Source organism: Ciconia boyciana, chromosome 3, assembly GCF_034638445.1.
Source record: "Ciconia boyciana chromosome 3, ASM3463844v1, whole genome shotgun sequence".
Lineage (NCBI taxonomy): Eukaryota > Metazoa > Chordata > Aves > Ciconiiformes > Ciconiidae > Ciconia > Ciconia boyciana.
In genome coordinates this window covers 66302445-66329872 of record NC_132936.1, presented here as the reverse complement: position 1 = coordinate 66329872, position 27428 = coordinate 66302445, and the positions used below count along the sequence as shown (strand labels likewise).

General features: G+C 44.7%; 1 protein-coding gene across 3 annotated transcripts in view; it reads left to right on the top strand.

Moving 5' to 3' along the window:
• The window catches only part of NHSL1 (NHS like 1), a 186802-nt gene that overhangs the window by 108657 nt on the left and 50717 nt on the right, over positions 1–27428 (top strand). For all 3 annotated transcript variants that reach the window (XM_072855952.1, XM_072855951.1, XM_072855953.1), the window contains exon 2: positions 23221–23373. In XM_072855952.1, the coding sequence (XP_072712053.1) occupies positions 23221–23373 (153 nt within the window). The remainder of the gene's footprint in view (positions 1–23220; positions 23374–27428) is intronic.

Genomic DNA, 27428 nt, shown 5'->3' with positions numbered 1-27428 from the left:
TGGTCTTTGTTGTACTTTACTTAGGGTTTTGATATCTTCCCATTTTTAAAAACAACTATTATCCCATGTAATCTTCTGATCAATATAAAATAAAAAGCAAACTTCAAAAAGTTGCTGAAGAAAGCAGTTTATGCAGGGTGCATATCTCTATGTGCTGTTTTTCTTGCTGTCCCAATCTGACTGTGCTGTTGCAGCCAACTCAAAGGCCCAGGAAGGGCACGCTTCCTGGATCCCGGAGAAAAACAGCACAGGGTAGGCGAGATTAGGGTTGACACGGTTACCAGCTTGGAAACTTGCTTAGTAGTGCAGTATCTGGGAGAGGTACCGTGGGCTAATGGCTTGTGGATGAGGCTAAAGAACTGAGAATACCTCAACCCTAATCCTGGCTTTTCCACTCTGTGGGCAGGTTACTAAATCCCTTCGAGACTATGTCTTCATCTTTAAATAGGAATAATACCTACCCTCTAGAGGCATTATGAGGATTTATGTATTTATGCAGTACTAACTGAGTGCAAACTGGTAACTGCTTGTGCTTTCTGTTCAGCATCAATCCAGTTGTACTCTAACCTGGAAGATACCTTCTTCTTTTGGTGACAATCGTTATGATTCTGACTTTGAAAGGGAGTTTCCTTACTAAAATCCAGGTACTGAAATTGTGACACTTTGCTCTTTTTTCTTTAGTCTGTATATTTTTCCTGCTTTTGCATTCTAGAAGAAGGTAAATGTTCTTGTTCCTGCCAAGTTATGGTTCTCTGGCCATCAGTGTCACAGCAATTACAGTAAGTTAGCTTTAAATAAGCTTCTCGGATACGGCCATCTGCGTATGGCCATAGTACCTGTTGTTCAGAGGGTGGTGAATAATCGGGGATAAGGCTTAAGAGAAGCAGCAGACCAGAGTGGAAGCGGGAAGGGAGAAGTCTGAAATCTGTGGCAGGTGACTGGGTTTCCCAGCTCTTTGCAGCCCATATTTTCCTGCTCGTGGCTGTGAGCCGGGGGCTGGCAGTAGGGCAGGGGCAGGGCATCCAGCAGCTGGAGGGAGCTGCTTAACCAGGTGGTTGCTTTTTTTGGTTTTCCTTCTTTTTTAAGGGCTGACAGAATCCTATTCAAAACAGTTCCCAGCATAACCGCATAGCTTAGCTTGCCTAAGTGCAGAGGAGGAGAAAATCTTTTCCTTCGCAGCCTTTTGAATGCGTCCGTTCAAGGGTTATGAGCAGGCCACTCCCTTCTGCTCCAAACTAGCCATTGGGGACAGCAGGGACATCCTTGAGAGCAGCATCTCACAATGATCGCCTATGTGCACTGCCTGCCCACGGACCCGATGGTTGGGTGCCTCGGCAGGAGCAAGTGGCAGCCCAGCTGCAACGATGAGGAGGAGGAGGAACTTATCCCGCTGTATTCCAGCAAAATGGGAAATACTCACACCAAGCTGCCCGGGCGCCTCAAGAAAAAGTTACTGAGCAAAGAGGACAACTCCTTCTGGCCGAGTAAGAACGATCAGTTCCTTTTCGTTAGTTGTTTTGGTCATTTAGCGTTGTGTTGTCATGATTGAGGAAATAAATAAATAAAACAGATTTGTAAGAGAGGAAAATACTCGTCTTTCTCTTACTCTTTTGGAGGATGAAGGCACTGGGAACAATTTTCTTACGAAAAGAGTGTATTTCCACTTCAGGAGAGTGTACGTAAATACTGTATCCGGTGGGACTGCTAAGCTGATACAGGATGACACTGTCTTTGTGCATGTGATATGTCTATGTTTGAGAGGTCTTGAGCACTCCCTTTCAGTTCAATAGTGCTCCTTTTCAGCAAAATGATTGTTTTAGACGAGTGGAGCTGTTGACATGGCACTCTAATTGAAAGCCATAGAAACAAACAGTGGATGAAAGGCCAGGAAAAATAAGAAAAAGGTCTAACAGACTTAAAGATGCTTAATGCAGTTGATGAGTACTTATCTTTAAAGAAATCTGCTTTTGAATAACCTTAGGTCTAAGGTTGTTTTCCCTCTGAACGTGAGAAGAAAGAACTCCTGAATTGTGATGAATCTCTCCTTTTTTAATCTGTATAGTTGCAAGTTTCACTGGCAAATAGAGGTGGGAAATAGGGAGAGAATAGGACAGACAATGGTAAGGTTCAGCTGTTTTGTTTTTAGCCTTATTGCTTGCCTTCCCTTTTTTTCTGACCACCTAAGCAAAGGCACCCAGCTGTTCGTGGAATGGTTGTTCAGAAAAGTGTATTTAAGGGTGGTGGGGGAGAAATTTCACAAGACAAAGAAAGCTTTTCCTGCAAAAGCCAGCTGGCTGGCTATCTTGCACCAGGCCTTTAAAAAAAAAAAAAAAAAGTACATGAGTATATTTGCAACTGTATTGATTTTTCTTTTCCTCATTAGTCTCATGCTGATCATCTGACAATGGCTAGTTATTACCAGCAATTGAAAAATCACCGTCTAGCCACACGATGCGAACACTGATTTGTGAAACTAGGCATATGTCTGTTTTCTGTACTGCAGTGTTCTCCATCTAGTGCTAAGCAAGCTTTGTTTGGTGTCCCCTCCTGTAGGAGGAGTGTGATTTACCACACGGGTGTTTCAGGCCTTTTTCAAGAGGCAGCAGTTTCTTAAAATGCAGGTAAAGAAAAAAATCCAGCTCATCTGTTGAATTTTTGTATTTTAGAGCACAGGTTCTAATTAGAGAATGAACCATTAGTTCTGATTCATTTAGAGGGGAAAACGAAAATGCTTCCTTTATGTAAAATTACACAGTTTTTCCTTTGGGGAAAACTGAAGAGGCTGTGGCTGCCCAGAGGTGCTAGGGAGCAGCTCCAGGGATGCTCGGGGAGGAGGACACGACCCCTCCCTGCCCCAGCCAGCCTGGGGGGAGCGATTTTGTTGCTCTTGCTGGGTGACAGGTTAGTTCATTCCTACGAAGTCATGACATTGACTTTTAGAGCTGGTTCTTGTCGTGCCCTTGGAGGTGTTGCTCTGGCAGCCGAGCTCAGGGCATTGGGAGCAGCTGCTCTGTTTGAACCTGCTTCTCCGGAGTGTGGAAATGGGATTGAGGAGCATAGGTAAGGCACTCAGAAATCCCTGCTCCCTCCCTGCAGCCTGCCTCCTTTTTCTCTTTGTGCTGTGTGTAAGGAAAGGTGTCCATCCCCTCCTTTCTAAAATGCACTTGAATTGAAATTATAAAACTTTTCAGAAGACGAGTAGAGGCAGAGGAACGGAGCAGTACTTTAAAGAATATTTACATTACTACAGTATTAGTAAATACATGCTGATGATCTGAAATCTTCTTTGCACTTAAAAAGTTTGGAAACTGAAACACAGGGATTTTTTGTTGGTTATTTTTGCGTTTAAATAGCCGAGTCACTTCAAGGCACTGTCCAGTTTCTTCTTGGACGAGAACTTAATGACCTCTGAATTGCCATTAAATAGGTGTGCAAAGAAGCACCTGGGAAGCTTTTGCGTATCTGAATGGTGTGATGTAGTTCCTATATAGACAGTGGGAGCATCTGCTCTCCCTGTCCAGGTGCATTCATTTGTTATTGCTTCAACATATTCCTGATGAAGAGAGAAGAATTTTATTTAATTCTATTTAATATTTTTAAAATTGTGTGCATGTGTGTAAATTAGTTGATTTGTAATAGAGCACATATATAAGCAATCAAATTATTTGACTTGTGATCTACTAAAGCTTTTAAATGCAATTTCTGATCCTTAACTATACACTTTTAGGTGTTTCAGACCAAGTTTATCGTTGGTTCCTTTAAGCTGCGTTTTATTGATGTCTGATATGACCCCGTGCATTTCATTTGTTCTTTTTGAATTACAAACCATTGAAGTTTCAATATTTAACGTTGAATCCTTGAAATGGTGAGTGGAAAAATAAGTTAACCTGCTTTCTGCCCTGACTTTTCCCAGGAAAACCGCTTGTGCTTCTGCAGTGGTGTCCCAGCGCAGTACCAGCATGTACACGTGGGACACCAGCTCTGCCCCGCTGGCTCCCTTTCCTTCTTACCCATTCCGGTCCATAGAAACAAAAAAATGGCAATGTAATGAAGCCATCAGTTAAAAGTGTTATTTGCGGGACAGGTACTATTTCCCTTTGAGATAGGGAGGCTGCGTTGCTTTTAAACTCTGTTAATGTTTATTTTAAGGAACAAAAGTGTTTAAGAGTGGAAGTGCTTTCTGGGGCCAGGTCAAGTGATAACTGCAGAGCACAGCAGGGGATTATTGGCTGAGCTTTATCTCTGTTGATAAAGGCCTCCCTTTGGGGTCCTTATCGAGCGTCATGAGAACTGCGCTTCAAGAGGTTTCACAGTGCTGATGTACTCCGTAGAAAATGCCCCTGGTAGTGTTAGGGTTGTTTGAAAACATAATACAGTCAAATTATTGAACTTTCTTGCAGGCTGAGGGAGCATCCTCGCTGAGGGGATCTCAGTGGTCTGCAGCAGTAGTCCCTGGTGCTTCTGCTCACCTTACAGCATCTCTGCTGCAAAATAATATTCAAAATATTTGTGGTGCGATGTAGTAGCTGTGACAATCAAGTGACCATGTTAGGGTTTGGAGTTTTTTAAGCTGTAGCAATTGTTCTGATAAAGCTGTTAAATTAGTGATACCGTGAAGTGGAGGTTCTGCGTTACCAGCTCAGCCTCATTTCAGCATCACAGATGCTGTTCCTCCGCCGTTCTTCGCTGCCAGATTGATTGTAAATAGGCAACGTGGGATTGAAATCAGCCAGAGTGTAGCAATACATCCTTTAACAGCCTGCCTGCCTGCAGGAAAAACGGTATTACAGCGGTGGAGGAACTATCACCATCACGTGTTCATCCACGATTACAGACAAACTCCAGTGGTGCTGAGTGGTAGTTGGTTTTCCTGCAGCAAAGTTAGGCTGAGGTCCTCCACTGGCCAGGCTTGGCAGAAAGGCGCAGGGCTTGGTTTGGTTTGAACGCCTGCTGAACTGGAGCCTGTTGGCAGTGACTGCTGCCATGGGAGGCCGTCACCTCCTCCGGGTTAGAGCATTGCCTGCCTCTTGTGGGTCCCATTGTCGCTTCATAGTTTATCAAATTCACAAAGTTTAGAGATGTGGTATGCTATTGCTGACCTAGCTACACTGTGGCATCTGTCGGCTTTTTGTGACGATAAAGTTTTGGTAAGGATTTTAGAGTTTTTTTAATTTCTTTTACAGATGTGGGTGGGAGCCAATGGCAGTATCAGGTTACTTTTAATGTTTGTTAAACAGTAGCTTCAGTTATTGGGATTTTTTGTCAGTGTTCTGTTGCCTGCTAGCTCATGAAAGAATGCTTTCTTCTTTTTCATTCATTACTCTTTCTAAGGACAACAGCTCTGTCTTATCTGTAAAGCTGAGACCTGTGTGATGCGTGTTTTGTGAAAAACATAAATTTTGAAAGAATAATAACTAAATCTACTTATAAATGAATAGGTTGTTCTGAACCAAGTTGGGTATTTTATTATTCACTGTTTGCTACGGCTTTTTTTCCTAGGTTTCTCTTCCAATAGTGATGAGATTTAAATGTCCCAATTAAAGGATGTTATATATAAAAAAAAAAAAAAAAAAAGCCAGAATCCTTGTGACTTGGGGGGAATCGTCCTTTGCCTTCTCATTTAGCAGTGTGAAACAAAGACTGAATCGCTTTCCATCTCTGCAAATCCCGGGCCGCGCGGAGCACTGAGCAAGCCTTTGTGGCCTTTCGTGCCCTAAGTGACAGAAGGGCTCAGTCTATCGTGGTGAATGGCAGGGATGGCTACTTACAGAGCCTCATGCAAGTGACTGGCTGTCCTCGTTCCCAGCTTTATCTGCTGCATCCAGCTCGTACCATAACAGCTGACATATCGGATTGCATCAGATAAAGATGGGAACTGGTTTCTTTTGAAAAGAAAAAGTAACTTGAATATAATTTTTATCGTGTGCCTAAAAAAAGGGGAATTTGTTTTTTCCCCCTTTTCTCTCGGTGTTCTTAACGAAAGCCTGTCTTATGACTGAGTTTTCTTGGAATTCTTGTTCATTTGGCCAAAACAAGCCACTGAAATCTTGCAAAGCAGAGGGACTTGTCCATTTGTACAAAATTACTTCAAGTCTTAGATAAATAACAACTGTTCTGGTGTGCATTTCTGTATGTTTTGCATTTTTGACTCATTTTGCTGCATGTTCCCTGCATGTGCTGTAGAGTACAAGCCTCCCCGCCTGTCCTTTTGTGGCTGGGCCATGGAGGTCCAGCTCTTGATCTCCAGCTCATACAGCTCATAAGCCCTTTTGAGAGTCAGAGGCGAGAGCATTGTGGATGAAGGGAGGGATAAAGAAGAACTTGGAATATGCTGGGTAAAAAAAGAGTGATGTTGGGATGTTGTAAGACACTTAATAAGTGAATCAGTAACATGAGTATGAAGGCCTTGGTGTGTTGCCTTGCCGAAAGAAAACGCTTTGCTAGCCTGGCTGTGGAGGATGTTTCATGCGTTCCTCTCTGCGTGCAAGCAGACGAGAAGCCGTGTGTGGCACTGAGGAGCACAAGGAAGAGGCGGGGAGGTTTTGGTACAGAGCTCATTAACATCGCTCAAGTGTGTCTGGAGGAGTCTGAAAAAAGCGAGAGTTCAGAGACATCTTTTGTGTAGTGTTTTTGGCAGTTGGAGGAGGGAGCATCTGCTGTAATTAAGGAGGTGGAGCAATGTAAGTGCAATTCCACATGTCAAACAGGTGAGACTGGAAAGCCTGTGGTTGAGGATGGTGGTTAATGGAAGGCTGAATAGGCTCGTCAGTGCTGGGGTTTATGGATGGTGGGTACAGTATGTCTGCAGATCTTACTGGGAGTTGCTTTATCTAGAGCAGTGAAGTCAAGAAATGGTTTTGAGTGCTCTAAGAAAATTAGACTCAGATCAGATTAAAGCTGAAGCACAGTGAGGAGAATGTGAAACTCCACAGAAAGGGCACAAGCGTTTTAAGGGATGCCTTTATCAGCCTGGCTAATGTAGTCACACTAGCAGTCAGAAATGGATTATAGCAGCATTATCAAAATCCATTTTACTATGCTGTGTTTCTTACTGTTGGCCTGGGGGAGCGTGGGACACACTGAGATGAAGTGATAAAAGGTAACCAGGTTTTGTAGCTGTAGTGCATTGTCTTGTGCTGGAGGAGTAGAGAAGCAAATTCTCTGATTAACAAAGCAGATACTCATATCATCCCTTCTGGAGCCCATTTTTCAGGACTCTGCATGTCAGGGACTTCCACCCATCTCCTGAGTCAGGTTGTGTGCCTGTGCATTCTGGGTTATGGCGATAGAGGGCTTCTGCAGCGTTTGGCATGTTTGCAGTGCTCCTGCAGCAGAAATCCTCCTGGTGACTTGTCTTTTCTTGTTAACTGTTACTAAATGTGAAAGTCTTCAAAGGCTTCCTTGCCACTCCCTTATTTTTCCTGTGCAGACTCCTCCTCACACAGTGCTTTTTCCCTTGTTTTTCCTTATGTTATTGGGAAGCCAGAAGTTTCAATAATGACCTCTTAGAAAGCTGCGATGGCGTGTTGCCTTACAAATACTTTGATTTATCAAGTACTATGTTCAGTGCTTTGTGTATGGCATGTGCTGCCCCAAGTTGAATATAGGTAACCTGCCGTGCTGCTTTTGCAGAGCCCGTGGTAGGTAATAATGCAATGATTAAAACAGTATATTGCCATTTATGTGGTGGGTATGATGACCTCTCTGTTGTGCTCAGAAGGAACAGTATGGGCTGTGCAGCATACCACCGGTGAGGGACAACGGGAGGAGGACGCACAGCCTCCGCAGGGGAGGTGGGCTCCTGCTGGGGGACCCCGTGCAGGCAGAGGGGTCTGGCTGCTGGATGGCAGCTCCTGGGGCGAGACCTGGGGGGACCGGGCTGGCAGAGCATCGCTGCCACCCACCCCAGCCCCTCTGCCTGCTGGGGCGTCTGGGTTGTGTAGGTTTGCTGGTACTTGGAGCCGGTGCTGTGGTCCCTGGGCCCCGGCCCTGCCAGGCACGGGGGTTTTGCTCCTGCTCTCAGCTCCCAAAGAGCTCAAGACTGTCCCTGAAACCACTTTTCCTCCGTATGGCTCCTGCATAGGCCAAACTAATGCCTTTTAAAGGAAATGGTATTAAAAGTCTGATAGATTACAACAGATTTTTAGCCCTCTGTTGTTTCCCTGCCCTAATCTGATGACAAATCATTGAAAAATATGCACGCTGCTTGATCCCCAGGATTTTCAAACCTCTGCTTGGACAGAGTTACAGATCAGCTCTGCTTTTGTTCCTTGTCCAGAGCCACTCGCTCCGTATTACGGGCTGTGATACTTTAAGTAAAAGCGTGCTTATTCTCTGAAATACATCACTTCTCTCTTTAATTCTCAGTTGGCTTGTGCAAACGTCTTGGAGGTAAAGCAAACTTGCGCTTTGCTGGCATTGCAGCTGGCAGCATATAAATCTGGCTTATTGATACCTTGTAGTGTTAATAAAAAAAGACCTGTTTAAAATAATCCCAAATGCCAATAGGCTTAGTGACATTTAAGCATGAGCAATGCTGTCAGTTCATCCGCAAACAAAAGCGGTACATCTTAATTTGTCTAATTATGCTCTAACATGCAGACCAGCTGCTGCTGTGAACAAAAGCAGTTGATCACACCATTTTATTAATTGCATATTAATCGCTGCATTCATGTTAACCATATGGGAGACAGTGGAGTGGAGTGAAGGCTACTTAGTGGTGGAAAAGGGAAAATGAACTGGCAGAGAGATATCTTCAGAGAGCAAATCTCAGAATGATAGGGTGCCTGGAGCTTGCTGATGCGATCCCATTTTTAGAAGGAATTTGTATTTTTTTCCCCGTGCTAAATTATTGTATTTAAAAGTGAGAGGGATTTGAGTAGAAAGGACTGTGCCTTGCATGATGAGTGTGTATTTGTGAAAGTACTACTGTTACCAGCAAGTTGGTACTGAATTTGTTTGGTAATTTGCTGAAGGCAGCCTTGCTGGCACGTGGCCGTCTGCCTTTGTCTGCCTGCTGTGCCGATGGATGCACCCGCGCTGCCTGGAATCGCTTGCCACGGGAGCAAGGCTGGAAGAGCCAAAAGGAGTACAAAACTTGCCAATTGTTATACTTCATGTGATTTTGCTGCAAGTTTGTAGTCTTTTTAGATAACAGTGGCAAGTCTTGGGCAGAACTGGGCTTGTGCGAGTAAGAAATAGAAAACTTCACAAAGGTGGGTTAGCTGGTGTAGAATACCTACAGCAAAAAGCAAACGGTAGTGGACTGGCTGGCGCATGTATCTAGCATCAGATTACCTTGTAGGATGTTGAATGATGCTCTTCCTGAAAGTGAGACTTGAGAAAGCTGGCCTCACCTTCTTTTTTCCTTTTTTATTTTCATGCTGCCTTCAGGCAGCAGCCAGTCTCAGCAGATGTGCGGCAGTTCTGTCGGGCAGCGGGTGTAGGTTAGGAGTACACACGCAGTGACTTCTCTCCTGTCACCCCAGACTGACATGAGCTATAGAGCAGCTCCTTCGGCGAGGCTGCGGGGTGGCTGTTTCCTGCCTCTGGGCAGCCGCTGGCCCACAGCAGGGACAAATGATGCGATATGTGCAAAGGCAGCTTACTAAAACAAGACACAAAACCACCCAAGGTCTCCCTTGACTATATTTCCTCTCTCCTCCCCTTCCCACCTCTTCAGGAAGGGTGAGCAAAGCCTGGTGCTGTAATTTTTAAGCCGATGAAGAGGCAGCAGGTTTGGTAGGAGGAAGACCCAAGGGCAGCTCATTGCTTTCTTAGAATGGAAGCGATGAGTTAATGGCAGATCTAATAGAAATGTGTCTAATTACATGAAAGGAAGCACAGGACTGGACCTGGAATATGCAGTGATTTAGAGAACTCAATCTTGTCAGTCGATTAAATCTGCCTGCTTGGGTTTTCTAAAGTGAGTATTTCAACATTAAAGGCTTAGTCCCACCTTATTGCCAACAGATGGCATTTTGCTTGCATTTCCTAAATGTCTCAGAAGAGCTGGGATTGAGAGAGATTGGTTATTTAACAAAGAAGGGGAGGGGGGGCACAGCCTTTGTTTTAATTAACGTATTGTGCAAAAAACCCACCAAAATACATGCTTCAGACTGTATTGGAAAGCACAAAAGGAGGCACAAGGATTGCACAACTAAGAATTTACTAATAAGCAGTTGAAAAGTAAATTGCATCTGATCTGTTCTAAGAATATGTGGTGCAAAACAAAAACAGTAACAGTGACTTTCTTATGCCGAAGCAGAAATTGGGGCAGAGGGGTTGTTTTCTTGGGTTTTTTTTTCATCAGAAACATGCTTTAAGTGGCTCATCACAATTACATCTCAATTGTTGCTGTAATATGCTGCAGTGGGATCTAGATTATGGGGATAATGCATGACTGGAAAGACACAGCTTGAATTTTGGATTGCAGGTGGTGCCTGCCATTACAGCAGTTACAGAAACAGCGCCTGACTTGTGAACTGACTAGTTTTGACCTGGAGTCATTGGAAGAGAATAAATACGAAACCCCACGATGCCACTACTCCAGTCACAGCAGAAGGGTACTTAAGCAGCCTCCCCGTGTCTTCTGTGCGCAGGCAGGCAGGCTGTGGCCTGACCATTACTAATTTAAAGGCCGAATTCCCCAAAGCACTGCTCGTGGCTGTTAGGCTGCAGCCCCTGGCTTTTGTTTGGAAACTTGTTTTTCAATATGCTGGCAACCATCTAGGTTATTAGCGAGGGCTTGTCCCCATCAACTGAGCATGAACTGGCGTCTCTGGAGACTAGGCTCTGGAGAAGAGAGAAAAGCTTGTAAATATTGTGGTTGAAAGGCAAATTATCCAAGTCTGATGCCTTTTCCATGGGAGCACTCAGCTACCTGCTCTGCGAGGGGTCAGTGGCCACGTGCTGCTCATCCTGAAGGTCTCGTCCCCTGTCTGTCCGACTTCTGATCTCAGCCATGATGACTATGGGACAACTTTTCTGCCTCTGGCTCAGTGCTGTCATTTGTTTGTCCGCTGTCCTTTGGGTGCTTTGAGAAGGAGTTTAAGAACAGTGAAGTTTTACACAGAAGGGCTGCGGAGCGTGTTTGTCATTGCCCAAAAGCATCGACAGAGGTTTATAAAACCATTTCTCTGCAGTTTTATGATCTGTTCCAGGGAGGGCTAATTGAACTTGTAGCTGGGTAGCATCTCCAAAGCAGGTTTGGCACCTCTCCCAACCAAACGATCCCTCATGGTTGTTCTCAGTGTCAACTTTTAATCGGCCTGGCCCTCCTCGTGTTTGTCAGACATTTGCCACAAACATGATGGCACGGCGAGACCAGGGAGAGTGGGCTGCTGTTTGGCGGGTGCGAGCAGGTCCCCAAGCAGATGGTGGTAGCCATGTTAGGTTAAATAATTAATAGCATCAGAGAAGAAGACACTCTTTTATGTCCAGTAGCTGAAGGTGAGCACGAGTTTTTTCCTGTGTGTGATGTTAACCTTGTCCTGTTAGGTTTAATTAATCTGAAGAGGAGCGGGATGTGAATTGCCTTGACATAAAAAGAAATATTTTCAAAGCCTGCGTGAACACAGTGTTTTAATTTCTTTATTCCTGGAGCAGGGTGTATGCTCTGTACAGAATATTAGACATTGTGGGATGTGTCAGATATGTTTAATGGCTGTAGTTTCAACTACGTTCTTCAAACCAGCCATGGTTTAAAAACAAAAATGTAAATTGAATTTTGGTGTGCATCAGCTTAAATGATTCCTGGCATGGTGGCAAAGCAGGGATCCTGTTAGGCGACGCGTCTGTCTAACTTGAGTGGACTGGGACTGAAGTTTGTTTAGTGCTGGATTGCGGTGTCCTTAAAGGGTGCCAAAGTCTAGAACTGCTTGTATCATTATCCATAAAGATGGGAAAAAGGAAGAGTCTCTTCATGCGTACTACATACTGCATAATAATTTTGTGAAAATGTAACTGTGGTTTTATTGATTGGCTTTCCTGAGGGTGTAGACGTTATTCACATTGACCGTGTTATTGATCTCCCACCTCCTTCTTTACATTCGAATCGCATCTTCTGCTCCAGGGGTCATCCCTGCCCTGAAGCGGGCGGCAAGTTTCCCACCTGACTCTTCCAGACTATTTTTAAATTGGGCTCCTCCTCTCTTCTCAATAACTTGCGATGTAAATTGCTGTCCCATTCCAATTCTGTAATAGCACAAGCTGTCAGTGATTAATAGTCCTCTGAACAAATCTGTAACCCAAAGTTGAATTTGGATCGTTGTGTATAGTTTCAAAATGCAGACGCTGGGATACACGGTAGTTTTATCAACTATCTTGAGCTGGCAGGGTCATTTGCTTAGTAGTAGGTAACTACTGATATTTCTTTGCCTTGTTCTTACTGTTGTCTTAATAACAGCTACTGGGATGTTTCAAGAATGACCAAGCTGGGCAGGACTGTTGATTGTTGCAAGCTTATTGTCTGGGCTGGAAAACCCATGGTATTGCTGCACAGCAATTTATTTTTAGGCTCTGCATAGCTGTCTGTATTTGTTTATGTGGTGTCTCCACTCTCTGATCACGTGTTGGAAATCTCCTATTGGGAAGATGATACGTTTAGAAGCTCTTTCAAAAATATATTGGTAGTTTTAGTGTAAGTGGTGTTGATCTGAATTGTGGATGCATGCTTGCGTTGCAGTTGACTTCAAGTGAGAGCTCACCACTGGAAGAAGGTTACTCCGAAGACGTGATGTCAGGTTATAGAGCGCATGATCTGTTCGGAGCTGAAGTGGGGGTGATGGTGCCATAGCTGCATGCTTTTGAAGGTTTTCACATATAAATAGTGAAAGTACTGGAATAAATATTTTTAAAACTAGCATCAGCTGTCTCAAGTTTTAAACTTACACTCCTCCTCCAACTTTTCCCACTTTTACTCCAGCTCCTCCAGCAAAATATAAACTTTCCTGCAGTTTATATTTTGTGCTAAGTGGGGAAACTAAGGATACCAAAAGAGATATTTTTGCTATTAAAAATGGTATCTTTCATTTTAAATGTGTATATTAAACCCCTTGTTGTGTTACAACTTCACTGTTTGTTCAGTTTTCTGAAGTTCTCCAGCTACAGTAGGGAGTAACTACTTTTTCTACAGCAAGAAAAACTGTAGGTATCTGCAGTAGGGATCCTGTAGAAAAAAGTAGGGATCTTCTCCTTTCCCTTTCTGGCAAGAAATGGAGGCAGAAACAGCAGATGGAATGTGGGAGAGGAGAGGGAAAAAAATTTGCTGTTTTTTATCTTTTTGTGGATTACCTTTTGATGAAGTAGATGGTGATGCCTGTTGTTTGCTTAATGCCCCCACATACTTTATTGAAACCACTGCCACGATATTAAAAATGGTGATAGTTGGTGTGCTCACTAGTGCTTTCTGAGGATGTTTGGTGGCAAGGCGTCTTTTTCACAGTACCGTCATTTAAACTGTTAGATGCATTTCGCTAGCGATCCAAAGAAACGGAACTGTTGAGCTGTTAATGTTGACTGACCGTGGCGCGTTGTGAGGTTTGGGCTGCTTGTTTGCATATGATTAATAACAAGGATGTTTGCATCTCTGACATTTTTAATCAAACAGGTAGTAATAAAATTTTAAGTTGGCATCCACATTATAAATTTTGAAAGTTCAACCAATTAGCAGTATGAATTTAGGAGGCTATCCTTTCATTTTAAAGACTTTATCGAGAGCCTTTATAAGAAGATGCTGATCACACGAAGGTGGTCTTAAAATTTGTTTTCAAAATCTATTGGTATTTGATCGTATCTGAGATCCACATGCCCGTGGCCAGCCAAAGACATTCTCTGGAGATGCTGGGGTACAGATGTTGGTTCAGTTGTTTCCTTAGGAGCTTAAAACAGGTCGCTGAATCCTGCAGCAATATAATTATTAGGTGACTGTTACATGGACTGGATGCCTTACTTCAGTTGGAAAATACTGTTTTTCAGGGCTGTTTGTGCCATTATTTAATTGGAACATACCCAGGTTTTCAGATTTTGTCAAAACTCTTAGGGCTTTAGGGACAAATGTCACAACTGCTGAAATCCATTTATTTGTGAACCTTAGTTTTTACTTATCATTTTACTATTGCGTTGTGCAGATAATCTTTTCAGGGGAAGTTTTTGAAAGTTTCTAGCTAAGAATAAAAACCTTTTTTTTCAAGTTGCTGTGTGAGACAGTGAGTGAGCACTTGGTGCTTGATTTTGGCATGAGCAGTTATATGATCATATGAAGGTTGGTATTTTCCAAGGAGCTTAATTTTTTTTCATTTATAGATTGCAGAGTTCTTAGGAAACTAGAGGACGTACTGCCCTTATTTTAAGAGAGGATGTCTCTGAGCTTAAATACGACTCACCTTGAGTTTATTAAGACAGTCAGCAGAAAGAACAAAAAAAGAACTGCCAACTCCTTATACTAGGATAATCCATATATAAATAACAGTATCCCAAAGAGCAATGTTGGGCGGGGAGATGGAGATACGCTACAAGAATTCTTTCTGTGACCTTTAAATAAGTGAAATGAGTGGGGAGCATGTCCCCTTCAGGACACCCGTAAGGAGTATGCAGGCTGAGATTAGTTGAAGATGTCTGTTGGATATTAGCATGGATCCACAAGTGCACAGCTGCCAAAGATGGAATTACAGGCTGAACGGGGAGATGGTTCGGGACAGAAGTTCAGAAATGGCGTTTTTGCAGTCTGGTTTTGTTGGTTTCGCTCCGAGTCCTACAGGATGAATCAATGGGAAGACTTCTGCAAAGTGGTCTGTCTGGTATTTTTTCCATCACTAATTCAGAAGAGAAGCATCTTCTCTATGGTGCATTGTTAGGGCAAATAAGAGTTGAGATTTTTGCAAAGACTTAACTTACTTGCTGCAGCCGTTTTTGATCGGTTCTTCAGGATAAGCTGCAGCATAGGAGCATTGAGGTGGATTTGGAATTTAAATTGAGAATATTTCCTGGTGGAATTTTAAAACGGGCTTCCTAGGGAGAGAGAAGAGTACTCTTCTGGGAGCTGACGTTGCCTTAGCTGGGGTTCTGGGGTTCAGGAATGGCCAACGGGAAAGGGATTGTGCCCTGCAATTTAAAACCAAACCATGAAACAAAATTGCACATTCACTAAATGTTTTCTCTTCTCCTGCCTGCAATTACAGCGTGTGGGGAGATGCTCTAACCAAGAGAAACTGCTGCTTTGTCTGCAGGCAGCCCTGCCCAAATGCTCCCTTTTCTCTCTGGTGCCGTGTTTGCATGACAGAGGATCCTGCGGAAAGATGTTTTGAATTGTCAAAGGAATGAATTAGCTTTATTGTGCGGTGACCTAAATAGGATCATCAGATCAATCAGTCTGCTGCTTTTCTGTCCTCTCTGCCTTCGGTTGTGCTGCTTCTCCTTCTCATCTTCCTCCCTCTTCCCCCGGTCCCCGCCGGGCAGCCCCTTTCCCAGAGCCTGCAGCCATAACCCCTCATGAGCAGAGCAGAGGAGGACGCTGCCGGGGTACCCTCTTCAAAGCCATACCTGCTCGGTAATTGCCTGCGCGGAGACAGGCTCCGCGCCCCGCTGCCCTGCCAGTTCCCTGGGCACGGGACCTTCTTGGCTTTTTGTCGCGGTGGCTTTGGGATAAAATACTTTTCCTCCTTTGTTGCCTCTCCCCCGTGCATTCTCCTCGTCCTCTTCCTCCTGATCCCAGGTTTAATGAATTGCAATTTCTCAGTAGCCGGGGAAGTGTCGCGCTTCGCCAGGCCGAGGTTGCCCTGAAAGAGGCCATTGTGAGCGAGCCGAGCGGGAGGCAGGAGGGCAGCTGGCTGCGGTGCCGCCGGGGACTGCCTTTGTGGAGGGAGCACTTTGTTCTCCTGAAAGATGCCGGGAGAGGGCCAGCCGGGACCGGCTCTCAGGGAGGGAGAAACCCCTTCTGACCATAAATTATTGACTCCTGTGGTCTGCGGGGGTGCCTTCGCCTCCATTTAAACACCAGCAAGCGGTTGATGGCATGGGTGAAGGTGGCCAGAACAGGCATAAAGCTTGGGCACTTGAAAGCGCTTCAGACATTCGGCATTTCTTATCTCAGGTGCTTGATGTTTCTTAATGACGGAAGTCTCGCCTAGAAGTAAAGGTGCAGCTTTCAAGGCCGGGTGGTGTTGGTCCGAGCCGGGCAGGAGCCTTGTGACCTGCAGGAAGGGGTTTGTTACCCTCCTCGGGCTCAGTCTCGCCCTGCAGACGCCTGGGTGCCTCTGCGCAGCCCGGGGAGGGGGTGCTCGGGGGTCAGTCCCATAGCCGCTCCCCTCCGGACACCGCAGCTGCTCGGAGGGGACGGGGGTGGCAGGGAGCAACCCCGAGCACAGCCTACGTGGGCCCAGTCCTGCAGACACGCTGTAAACAACCGCCCTCCAACAGCTTCTTCCCCCGCATCCCTGTGCGAGCTGCTGGAGGGTGGCACAGTGGAAACTTATTTTGAGCGAGTGACTGACGTGTCCGTAAAAAGCAAAGGCATCGATTTAATTGTTTTGAGCACATCTGCTTGCCGACGTTTCTACTTTCCCTTTTGCTTATTGAACAGAGGCTCGCTGGAAGAGCTCTCGCGGTGCAGTTCCTAGCTCAGTTCTATGGTTTTACTTTTTCTTTCCTCTTAAAATGTCATCAGTGCTATACAGTTGTTTAATGGAGGATTTTTCCATTGTCTGAATAAAGTCGCTAAGGTTTACAACTCAAAGTTTAGGTTTTGAGATGATGATACATGTTAGGAGCTTGATACATCATTACTTTCATGATCTTGATAGGTGTGCTGGGTTTTGCTCTCCTTCATGAAAACAGGTGGTAAAACTTGTCTTGATTTGTGGGAGGGAGCAGGAATGGGTTGCTTTACCTATTCTTGTGTTTTGTTTTTTTTTTTAACTTAGTACTTCCTAAATTTCATACCGCACGTGTGGATAGGCTGATGAGCAGCAGTAGAAAGGAGAAAAGTTGATTCTCACCTATTTGTTAGTGTCCCTGACGGACAGCTGCCGCCGGGGGCTGCTGCTGGGCAGCTGCTCCGGCTGTGGTTATGAACAACCCATGTACATCCCTTTTCAACATTTGCCTTTTTATAAAAGCCTCAACTTCTTCAATGGATCTTGTGCGCTGGTGCAAGGTTCAGGGCATTGGGTTGTGAATGGGAGCTGGACAGGAGAGCCCCCCTCCCCAGGGGCTGGCTTGAGATATTTCCGTGGAAGCCGAATATTTCCAGATTGTTTCACAGGCGCCGATGTTTTATGTTGCCGTGAATGTAGAGGGGTGGCTGTCCCAGATGGCTGTCGCAGAGCAGGTCAGCTGGAAAGCCCCTCTAAAGAGGGGAGAGCAGGGAGAGGAGTGAAGGAATGGCTGCAGCATTTCAGGCACGCCATGCACAAGCAGCCACTCATGTTCACTTCTCTTCAGGATGTACATGGCCTTTACTAGACATTAAAATCAGTTTAACCACTCAGGGATTAAAAACTATTATGATGTGAACTAAAAAAAGACACAGTTTTGCTAATGAGTGTGTTACACATTCGTGATTTTGAGCGTGCTGTTTGGCACTGCGTCTTGTGCCTCTCTCTTTGCTTCAATCTCTGACTTGTTAGCTAGGAAGGAGTTTCTTCTGGGCCAAACTTTGTAACCAAAGTTAACAATCCCATCAGGTATGAAGCGACAATTAGCATTTGCTGAAAATCTTCTCCGTATTTTCTGTATTCCTTGTGATAGTATCCTTGTGCAGTGGCAAGTGAGTGTGATCCCTGCTTGTAAGGATGTGGGTACTGAGGCAGTGCGTTAATATTAACTTGTCCAAGGTGAAGTAGGAAGTGTGCCACAGAGCAAGGTCTCCCCAGTCTTCTACCTGTCTCTGAGTCATTTGCTTTTAAAGAACTGTGTGCACACCTCCTGCTCATGCTAGGTTTATCCAGCTTTAACAAACTTTTTAGATTTTTTCTATCAAGGTAATTTTAGGTGGGTTTTTTGTTGCTTTGTCTGCTGGATTGGCAACGTAGGAGGCTACAGTCCTTTATCTGTTTGCATAGTGACTACAATATAAATTTTCTCAAACTGGCCCGTCTTTTCCTTCTCAATGTAGAGAGGTGGGCTGTGGAGAAGCACACTTATTTCATGCTTTCAGCTCTAAGAGAACTGCCATTAGAAGCCAATTGCGGTGATGGTTTCTTGTGACAGGAAAAGCATTTAAAAAAAGCTGGATTGAGACACCTTGCTGGATTTCATGGAAGCCAATGGGTTTGTCTCAAGTGGGGAAGAGTTTTTGGTTGTTGTTGACCTAGTGCAGACTCTGAGAGATGCGGATACAAGTAGCCAACTGGTGTTTCCTTTGGGGTATCCCCTCATGATAGCCATTCTTGATGTTTGACCTCTTTATCAGCATGACCTGAGGGAAGGTGGAAGCAAAGGGGGGGTGAGGATGAAATGCAGACATCATCTTATGCATTGTTTGTTACTAGGTTTGAATAGCTGCCTCCATACTGGAGATCAGGGCTTGAGGACAGTGATCAAGCGTTTGTTCTCAGGCAGGAGAAATGCTTCAGGGTGGGTTGAGGATCCAATAACAAAGAGCAACACTGGACTTCGCACACATTGCAGCCCACGGTGAAACCGGGAAGGGTTCCCTGAGCCGTCCAAAGTACCTAGGATCATGTTGATACACAGGGGCTTGACCATGAAAAGGGAACAAAGTCTTGCTTCCCAGGGCTTGCAGGCTTCTGTGAGGTGCCATAAAGACCTCGGGGAGAATCTGTCTCGCTTCCAGTAGCCCAGTCTCCCTCACATGCTAGCTTGAAACTGTCACCTTCCCCTGTGCAAATGCACGGTAGCTCCCCTTCCCACTTAGAGAGGCACTTCCTACATCCTAAAAAAGATCACCACCACACTAAAAAGAAGTTACCGCCTTCTGGGTTTGCTCTCAGATGGCAATGCTGCTGGAGTTAGAAATGAAGTCATTCTGCACTTGCCTCCAGAGTGCATCCAGCAAGTGTGCATTTAAAGTGGTTTTAATGATGTATGGGCGATGGCAAATTCCTAATGGGGGTATTACTGTGTATGTGATTTTTTTAAAAAAACAACAGTAAATAGTTATCTTATTATCAGAGTTTGATGCCAGGGTCATTTTTTTGTGTAAGGTGCTTGACAGCAATCAATGCACAAGCAGAGGTGCCTTCCGTGCCATTGCTGCCATGGCACTGTGGTCTCTGTCCCTTTGCAGAGGTGAGCCAGTCAAAATGTCTCTTGGACCAGCAGCTGCTGGAGAGACCTGCTGCTAATGGCGGTTTTGGTGTCAAACCCGTGTTGTAATCGTAAAATCTCTGGGTTTGGAAAATACTGATAAAATGCTGATAGTGGTGCATTCAGACAGTGCTGGAGGCACTTTGTTTACGGTCTGTTGGTGAGACTTGGAGTGAAGTTCCTGTGGAGCATCTGCTTTCTACATGCTGCACTGCAGAGGCCAGATCCTGCTGCAGGTTTGGGGTCAGTCTGAGCCCCCTGCTGCTGGCATTTTTCTTTTTCCTGAGGAAAAAATCCTTTTCATTGTTAACCCGAGGGGGGTTTCCTAAGCTTTCTTTGTGAGGGAGGGCTTGCTTCTTGAGCCTGAACATTGTGCGAAGGGCATGCCCTGCTGAGCACATTGATTTGGTGCTTAGCATTTTCTCTTTAACTTCTGCAAAATTGCAGTTCATTCCTAGGAAGGATGGCTGTGGACCTCTGTACAGATACACTTTTTTAAGGCATGAGGATATAATGCGCATCTCAAAAAGCTGGGCTATTTAATCTCTGTGCACAAGTTGCATTTGATGAATAACAGGGTTCTCTATTAGCTGGAAGTAACTCGATTTTGTTTTCCATGTATCTGCTCTGAGATGACGCTAATAAGAATAAATTAGGAGTGTTACTGAATGAAATTCAATATGTAAAATTAGTGGGCTTGATGTCCCGGGCAATGGCAATGACTACGGGGGGAGCAGTGGATCTGGAAGGGTAGGCAATGCAGAGCGCTCCATTGCACGTTGCAGCCAACTAAAACGCAGCTCTTGGGTCCTTCATAAAGTGGGAGCGAGAGGGTAAAAAAAAAGGGGGGGGGAGGGGGAAGGATGGGAGCGGTGGGAAAGCAGGGCATGCTGATTTGCACGAAAATGCGGCTCTCATTTGCAACTGGAAGAGGCGGCGGGGTGCCGGCGGGGCGCGGGGTGCCGGCGGGGCGCGGGGTGCCGGGGTGCCGCCCGCCTCCCGCCCGCTGGCGGGCACCGGGGAGGTGCAGAGGGCGAGGGGAAGGTGCCGGCATCTCCCTCTGCTCCGCCGGCAGAGCCGGCTGGCGCGGTGGGAAGGAGAGAAATCAGCTGCAAACTCGGTCTTTCTGGAGTAGCCAAACTTGGGAGAGCGAGGAAGGGATGAGAAGAACAACTGTGCAGTGAAAGCGCGGGCAGCGAGAAAGCCTGACTTTTGGTCCTGTGCAAACGTGAATAACAATTAACTTTTTTTTTCCCTTCTCCTCCTCCTCTTTCGCATGTTGAAACTGGCTGTTCTCAGCCCACAAGGTTACGTGTGAGGAGGAGAAATTCAGGATAAAGAATTGTAAAGGGTTTCGTGCATCAGGAAGATCTAGGCAGATTTAAAGTTGTGATTTCAGGAAAGAAAGGCGGAGGGGAGAAGCCTGGAGAAGAGAAGTTCGGTGTGCAGAGTTTGAACAGGCTCACTCTGGAAAACCGTCACCTTCCCGCAGCTCCTCCTTTTTATGGGATTTAGACTCCAGGATCGCAGTTCAACACCTGGAAAATGGTGGTTTTCATCAACACAAAGCTTAAATCTCTCATGAAACTTTTCAAGAGAAAGAGTAAGTAGCTGGGCGTGCTGGCTGTCCTTTCGGGGGGCAGCCGAGTCCTGCCGGCAAGTGCAGTTCCCTTCGGCTTTGCTCCTGCTTTCCTGGCGCCGCTTCTGAAGTTTCTCTCGCTCTCTTCTGCGTTGGGTAGTTTGTAATGTGCGCAGGCAGCCTTGTGAAGCGGTTTAGGACCTCTGCTTCGGCGTACTGTGGGGCTTCTGAAGCCCTTTGTGGCGGTGGTTGTGAAGGAGCCGAAGTTCTCCGCGTGGGGCAGCTCGGTGACAAGGCTGAGTGTGCCGGTGTCACCTGCTGTCGGGCACAGGTGTCCTGCAGGGTGCTGGGGCATCCTCCCGGGTCCCTCGGACGTGTCTCTCTGCTTGTGCAGCTGCTGCGCACACGGCTAGCTATGGGCTTGTATCTGTAAGGCTTGTTCTGAGCCAAGCTTTTGGTGTTCACCTTTAAAAAGCACAGCTTGGCTCAGAACAAGCCTTACAGTTTCAGCACGGCTTTTAAAATCGCGATTCTCCATTTAATTCATGAGGAGTTAGGGCACAAACTGCGCTAGAGAGAGTTAGTTTGCAAATATGCGCAGCGCTGCTGTCGACTAGTTTTGATGACCATTGCTGTGATGGGCAGTAAGCTTTAATTTCGGTATGGCGGGACTGCAGCCAGACAGTGGGCTGGAGGCTGGTGTTTCCCTCCTCCTCTTCCTCCCCCAGCCTTACTCCCCTCCCCGCCGCCGGCTCACCCAGGGGATGTCGGGCAGGTCATTGAAAACGCCTGTCACTTTTTCTGTAATATCGGGGTGATTGATGCTGTAACCAGGTAGGTGGTGACTTGTCAGCTTGTCGTGATTTAGGTTTGACCTCTAGTTAGCAGGGACGGGAAAAGCAGGCACAGACTGAACGCGTATCTGCCTTGTTGCAGCCAGTATGTCTTCGAGAGGGGAGGGGATGCAGGACCAAGCCACCTCAGAGATGAGGAGACCAATCGAAAGTCTTCAAAAACCTTTTTCGAGGTCTGATGCTAATCTGAAAAAAGTGAGGAAAGGCAGTGAAGAACCTCCTCCCCCCCACCCCAAGTCCTTTTAGGACAAAAGAGGCATTGAGCGTGAGGCTATGGATAGGTTTTGAGGTGAAAGGCATAGCTTTCGAGTACCGATTATTTTCATCTGAAATGATCCCGGCAGATGCACAGTGGTGTTAGCGAAAGAGTGGTTTTTCAGATGACGGGAGGCTGTTGCCTTCATTTTGCTTCTCAGTTTACAAACCTCCTCTGCTACCATGGAGGCATCAGGCAAACTTTCCCCAGGGATGCTGCGGGCAGCGCGGGAGCGAGCAGTGCCCAGGCAGCAAGGAGAGGAGAGGAAGATGCGGAGCTGGCAGCAGGGCTGTGCCAGCAGGGCAGGGGCTTGGGAGGCAGCACAGCTGCAGTGGCTTTTTCTGCTTTGGAGAGCTAAAAGCAAGGATGTGCAGCACGCTGGCTGAAGGCCAAAGGGTGCCTGGGGGATCATAAAATATGACCCCCAACTGCCCTTTTCCTGTTATTACAGGGTGGAGGGATAAGGCCATTCAACTGTAGAAGTTTTTATTGATGATAAACTTTAAACAAAAGGTAATGGCTGTCTCTCGGGAAACATAAATGATAAACAAATCTTAGCATTATGTGGTTTGGCTGATTCATTACTAGACTGTCTGTAGGGAACCTTGAACTTGAGCAATGTCAGTATTGTATTTTCACGTGTGTATTGGCTGAGAAGAAGTGGCCAGAGCAATCCCTCTTCAGTGCTGTTGCGCTCTGAGCAGTATTTGCCTAGGGAGTTGCTGTTGTCCAAATCTGCTTTCCACTCATGGCAATGGAAAGTAGCTAATTTGTTGGTTTCACTGGAATTTTTGTTCCTGGTTTGAGCGAGCATGAGGTCAGAGAAGGTTATTTCCCAATACCTGTTGTAATCTCTCATGGTGACTGTCATATTCCCAGGGTCACCCTTGAGCAAGAGGAAGCTATCCTGCAACACAAAGCACCTGGCGGGATCAGGGGACGGGGAAACTGATCTCGTTTGTGAAGACTGGGTGCTAAAGTGGGGGAAACAGAGCTGCAAGTTCACAGTAAATACAACAGCAAGTATAAACATGGGCAGGGGGAAAGGTGTTTCCTACATAACACAGGAGAAAAAATTGACTAGAAATGAGAGGAGGGTTTTTAACTGTCATGGAAGTGAGGTTCTAGAGGGTGTTTTGATGGGACTACAGTGGCAAACAATCTTTTTTGTTTTAAGGTGATACATGACAAACTTATGTGTGGGGTTTCATGATATAGCTATCTACAATAGCATTTAATTTTCTTACTATTGTCTCTCTCTGCAGCTGTTTCCAATCTAGATGAAGAGAGTAGATGGACTGTGCACTACACTGCTCCATGGCACCAGCAGGAAAATGTGTTCCTGCCCTCCTCAAGACCACCTTGTGTGGAGGACCTGCACCGACAAGCCAAGCTGAACCTCAAGTCAGTACTGAGAGGTAAGATGCTGCTGCTGACGCTGATGTGTCCTAAAGGGACAGTAGTGTTTGCCACAGTCTTTGCAAACGTATTCAAATTGCAGGCTTTGGAAGAAACTTATTTTTTTGTTCTGCCTGCAGTACATCAGGAACATTGAGTGGGGTTTACCCACTCAAATGTAGAGATAGGGGGAAAATGCTTTTGCTATCAAGAGGCAAGGAAGTGTGTTACCTGGCAGAGCACTCTAGAATGGAAAAGGGAAAAGCCTGGTCTCTTTTGGCTGTTTCTTTGGAGTGTTTGGAGTCTTTGGAGTGTTTCCAAAATGGTACCTTCAGTTTCAGTAAGTCCTGAGTTACTCCATTTATATGTTAGTGTAAGAACCACATCATAAGTGTTTCATTTGGTGATTTCTTTTGTTGTTGCACAGCATCATTTCTAGGGATGTGGCTATTTGTGAGAAGTTGGAAAAGGCATTGAGGGCAGAGAAGGAAAATGGGGAACAAGGCACTCACAAGGACTCTTTCTGTGGTGAAAGTGCTCTCTTGCAGAAGGATACAGTGGTTTGGGGTTTTTTTTTTGGGGGGGGGGGTTAAGGACCAATTTTTACCCTTAGTACCATCATTGGGGGTGTACCCCTACCGTCTGGTGTGGGAGATGTTGTGTTGTGCTAGTGCAGCCATGAGGACAGAGGCAGGCAGCCAGTGGAGAGGGTGGCAGAGCATCTGTCCCAGGGCCAGAAGTAAAGTTTAAAATTACAGCTTAATGTCTGTGTTCTGGAAATGGTTAACCTAGATTTTTCTTTACATTGGCTATTTAACAAAGGGGGTTACCTTTTAAAGAGCCGACCATTTCAAGTCCCTTTTTGTTTCAGCAGGAACTGCAGGTACTTGATACCTTGCAGAGCTAACCTGATTTAAAAGAACATTGTAATTTTTGTTTGTTTAACACGACATTTCTGCTTTTTAAATGTGCAGAAAGCTTCATTTTCTATGTGTGAATGGAGAAGTGTTTGGCTGACCTGTTTTATTTCTCTTGCCGTTTCTCCAGTTAATTGATTTTCACCATCTCTTTCTAGGTGACTTTTCTTATCATTTAATAGGGGAGTCTTGACAGCCAGTGTTATTAGCTCACGCATGGCTCGGCAGATAGCCTGTGTGTCCTCTATACTTATTATTGGATTAATGCATTTGTGCAGCCCTTTAGCCTTGAAATGTTTACTGTTCCCTTGCAGGCACACTTACCAGTTCTTTACAAAAGAAAAATATTTGCCTGCTTTAGATTAGAAAGAGCACTGCTTGTGGTTAGCTTTTTGTAACTTTAACTACTCATTCTTATATTTTTCTGTTCTCTGTTTGGGGCTATTATCAAAGAAAACTGCACAGGCTAAAATAGGCTAAATAAGGCTGCTCTAATTTTCTTGTGTTTTGTCAGAAATGTATCTACTGCAGTTTCATCTTCTATTTCAATAAATTTATATCTAATATATTTGTGTGAAACTAAGTAATATATGCTGCTTCCCCCAGCTTACACATCTGAAGTTATTTTGGTCTGCTGGGATTTTTCTCTAGAGCTGCTGCTCTTTATAAAACAAAAGCTATTGTACTACTACAAAAGTATGGTACTACTACAACTTACCAGATAGCCATTTGTGTTAAATAAGCTGGCTTGTGCACATGATGTAGGACTCCTTGGTAATGAAGTGAATTTCAGTTCCATGCTTTCGGGGTAGTAACTGAGAGAGAGAAGAAACTGTGATGCCTTCACCAGACCTCAAACTGCTGACATAGTCAACAAAACTCTGCTATCTATCTATCTATCTATCTATTTATCTATTTATCTATCTATCTATCATCTGTCTATTTTATCTCAGGGTCTTTCCGTAGGCCATGTTTATTCCCTAAGAGCAGTTTTAAAATAACTCCTTGCTGTGGCCTGTAGCTGTCCTGAGTAGCTACAGCATGAATTTAACACCATTTTCAGTAATTTCATTCTTGCCTGTAGGGGCTCTGAGTAGTGAGAGGGGCACTGACTAAAGTTTTATCAGTTTTACTCTGCTGCTGCTTCAGCCAGCACTGTGAAATCAGGAAGGCACTGGTGCTTCTGATGACATTTGGAGGATTGGGTTAAAAGTTGTGTAGCCAGAGCTGAGTTTCATTCTGTGTAAAAGTGCTTTAGAAATGGTGACATGATTGTGATGACTGCTGAACTGCTTTTCCACCTGCTGCTTTGGAAAAGACAGATTTTTCCAAAACTTCTTAATGGGTAGGAAGTAAATTGCCTAGTGCTGTGTGATTATAGCATAGAAGACCTTGAGGAAAAGTAGCCTCATGAGAAGTACCAGTGTGCTGTTATGGAAACTTTAATTCTGCAGTTTTTGGCCTCATGATGAAGCTTGCATTTTGACATCTTTTTGCTCTTTCAAACGTGTTGATTGAGGTGAAGCATGGGACAGAAGAACAGGTGTATGTGACCTATTGTGCTGCCTGGGTGGTGGGAAATGAACGATGTTAGGTGACAAGGTGCACCATGCTCCAAGGTGATGAATCCCCATGTTCTCCAGAAGGCATCTGCACAAACTGGAAGGGAGTAGAACAAAAGCAAAATTAATTTTTTGTGGTAAGTTGGAGATGAAGTAGTGGACGTGCATGGCAGGGGAGAAAAACTTATGTTTGATAATAGGGGAAACTTCCTCACAGTAAGGATACTGAAGCGCTGAAATAAATTTTTGGGGCTCTGAAATCATTGGAGGTTTTTAAGAATAGGTGAGAGAAACACTACTCAGAAATCTTTCGTGTATATTTGATCCTGCCTTTAGAGGAGGTAGTGAAGGAAGGAATAACCTCTGGTGGTCCCATCTAACCTAATAATGTGGTCCTGAGGGCTCAACTAGTAGCTATAGTTCAGACCATTAAAACACACCTGTTTGAAAGGTTTCCAGTCCTGTTCTTGTTCGGATTATGAGATCTGACGCTGCTGGTACATAGCAAATCGATTGCAGACTATTAATTTGTTAGTGCATTCATTGCTGCCCCAATGAATGAGGAAAGTAAGTATAAAACTTAGGTAACAAATAGCAATTCACACATAGAGCACAACAGTCATTTAAACCACCTGTAAAGATACTGAGTGTATAAAATCTTTCAGAATAATTCAAGCAAGGTATTCCTTTCTATCAAGGTGTTTTCATCCATCTAATACTAACTAGATAAAACCCTGACTAGCTTCTAAGATAATGCAAGGTCAAACCTATTTATTCTGGTACAATTTTAACAGCTCAGCAAATTTTTTACAGCATGGGTCTAGCTAAAAAACCTGGTGAAATAGTTAGGAAGCTGTCTGTTGTCTAGAATAAACTTTTAAGCACCACTTAAGGAGCAGAAAAGCTATTATCACTGCTTATTCTTAAATTTGGTTTAAGAATAAAAAGTTAGGGATAGAGATATTAAAATGTATGATATCTAACCTGTCTTAAGATAAATTAAGTACTCTGCCTGGTGATCTCTGCATACCTTTACAGGAAGCAGTGTTGTGTTTGGAGGAGGAGATTTCTCCTTATTTTTTTGTGCAGTTGATTATTTGACTTTGTATATTATATATTGAAATGTCCACTGCTTATTGCACTGTGTAAGTGGATGCAGCATGTGATAGTAGATGTTGCATGGAGAGAATTTTTAGATTTTTGTACTATCCTTTTGAAATCAAGGGAAAATACTGTGCCTTTCCTTTACGAAGCTACTTTCAATTATAAATGGTCAGATCTTGCATTCACATTTGTTCATAACTGAGGTAAAGCTAGTTATCCCTCTAGGCATGCAGGTGCTCAGGTGCCACCTGAAGTTTTAAAACAGTATTTTCCAGTAATCTGAATTAGAAAATGAAGCACTTGGAAACTGGAAAGTTTGTGATGCACAGTATATCTGTTCTCAAGAACTGAAGTGCTTTATGTAACATATTAAAATCTAAAGTTGTCATTGACTAAAATCAGTGGCTTGAACATGTTTAACCCAGGCTGTATTACTACATTTTAAATGAAAGCTCTTGGTTGGCTTAATCTGGTGGCTAGAGCAGAAGAGCA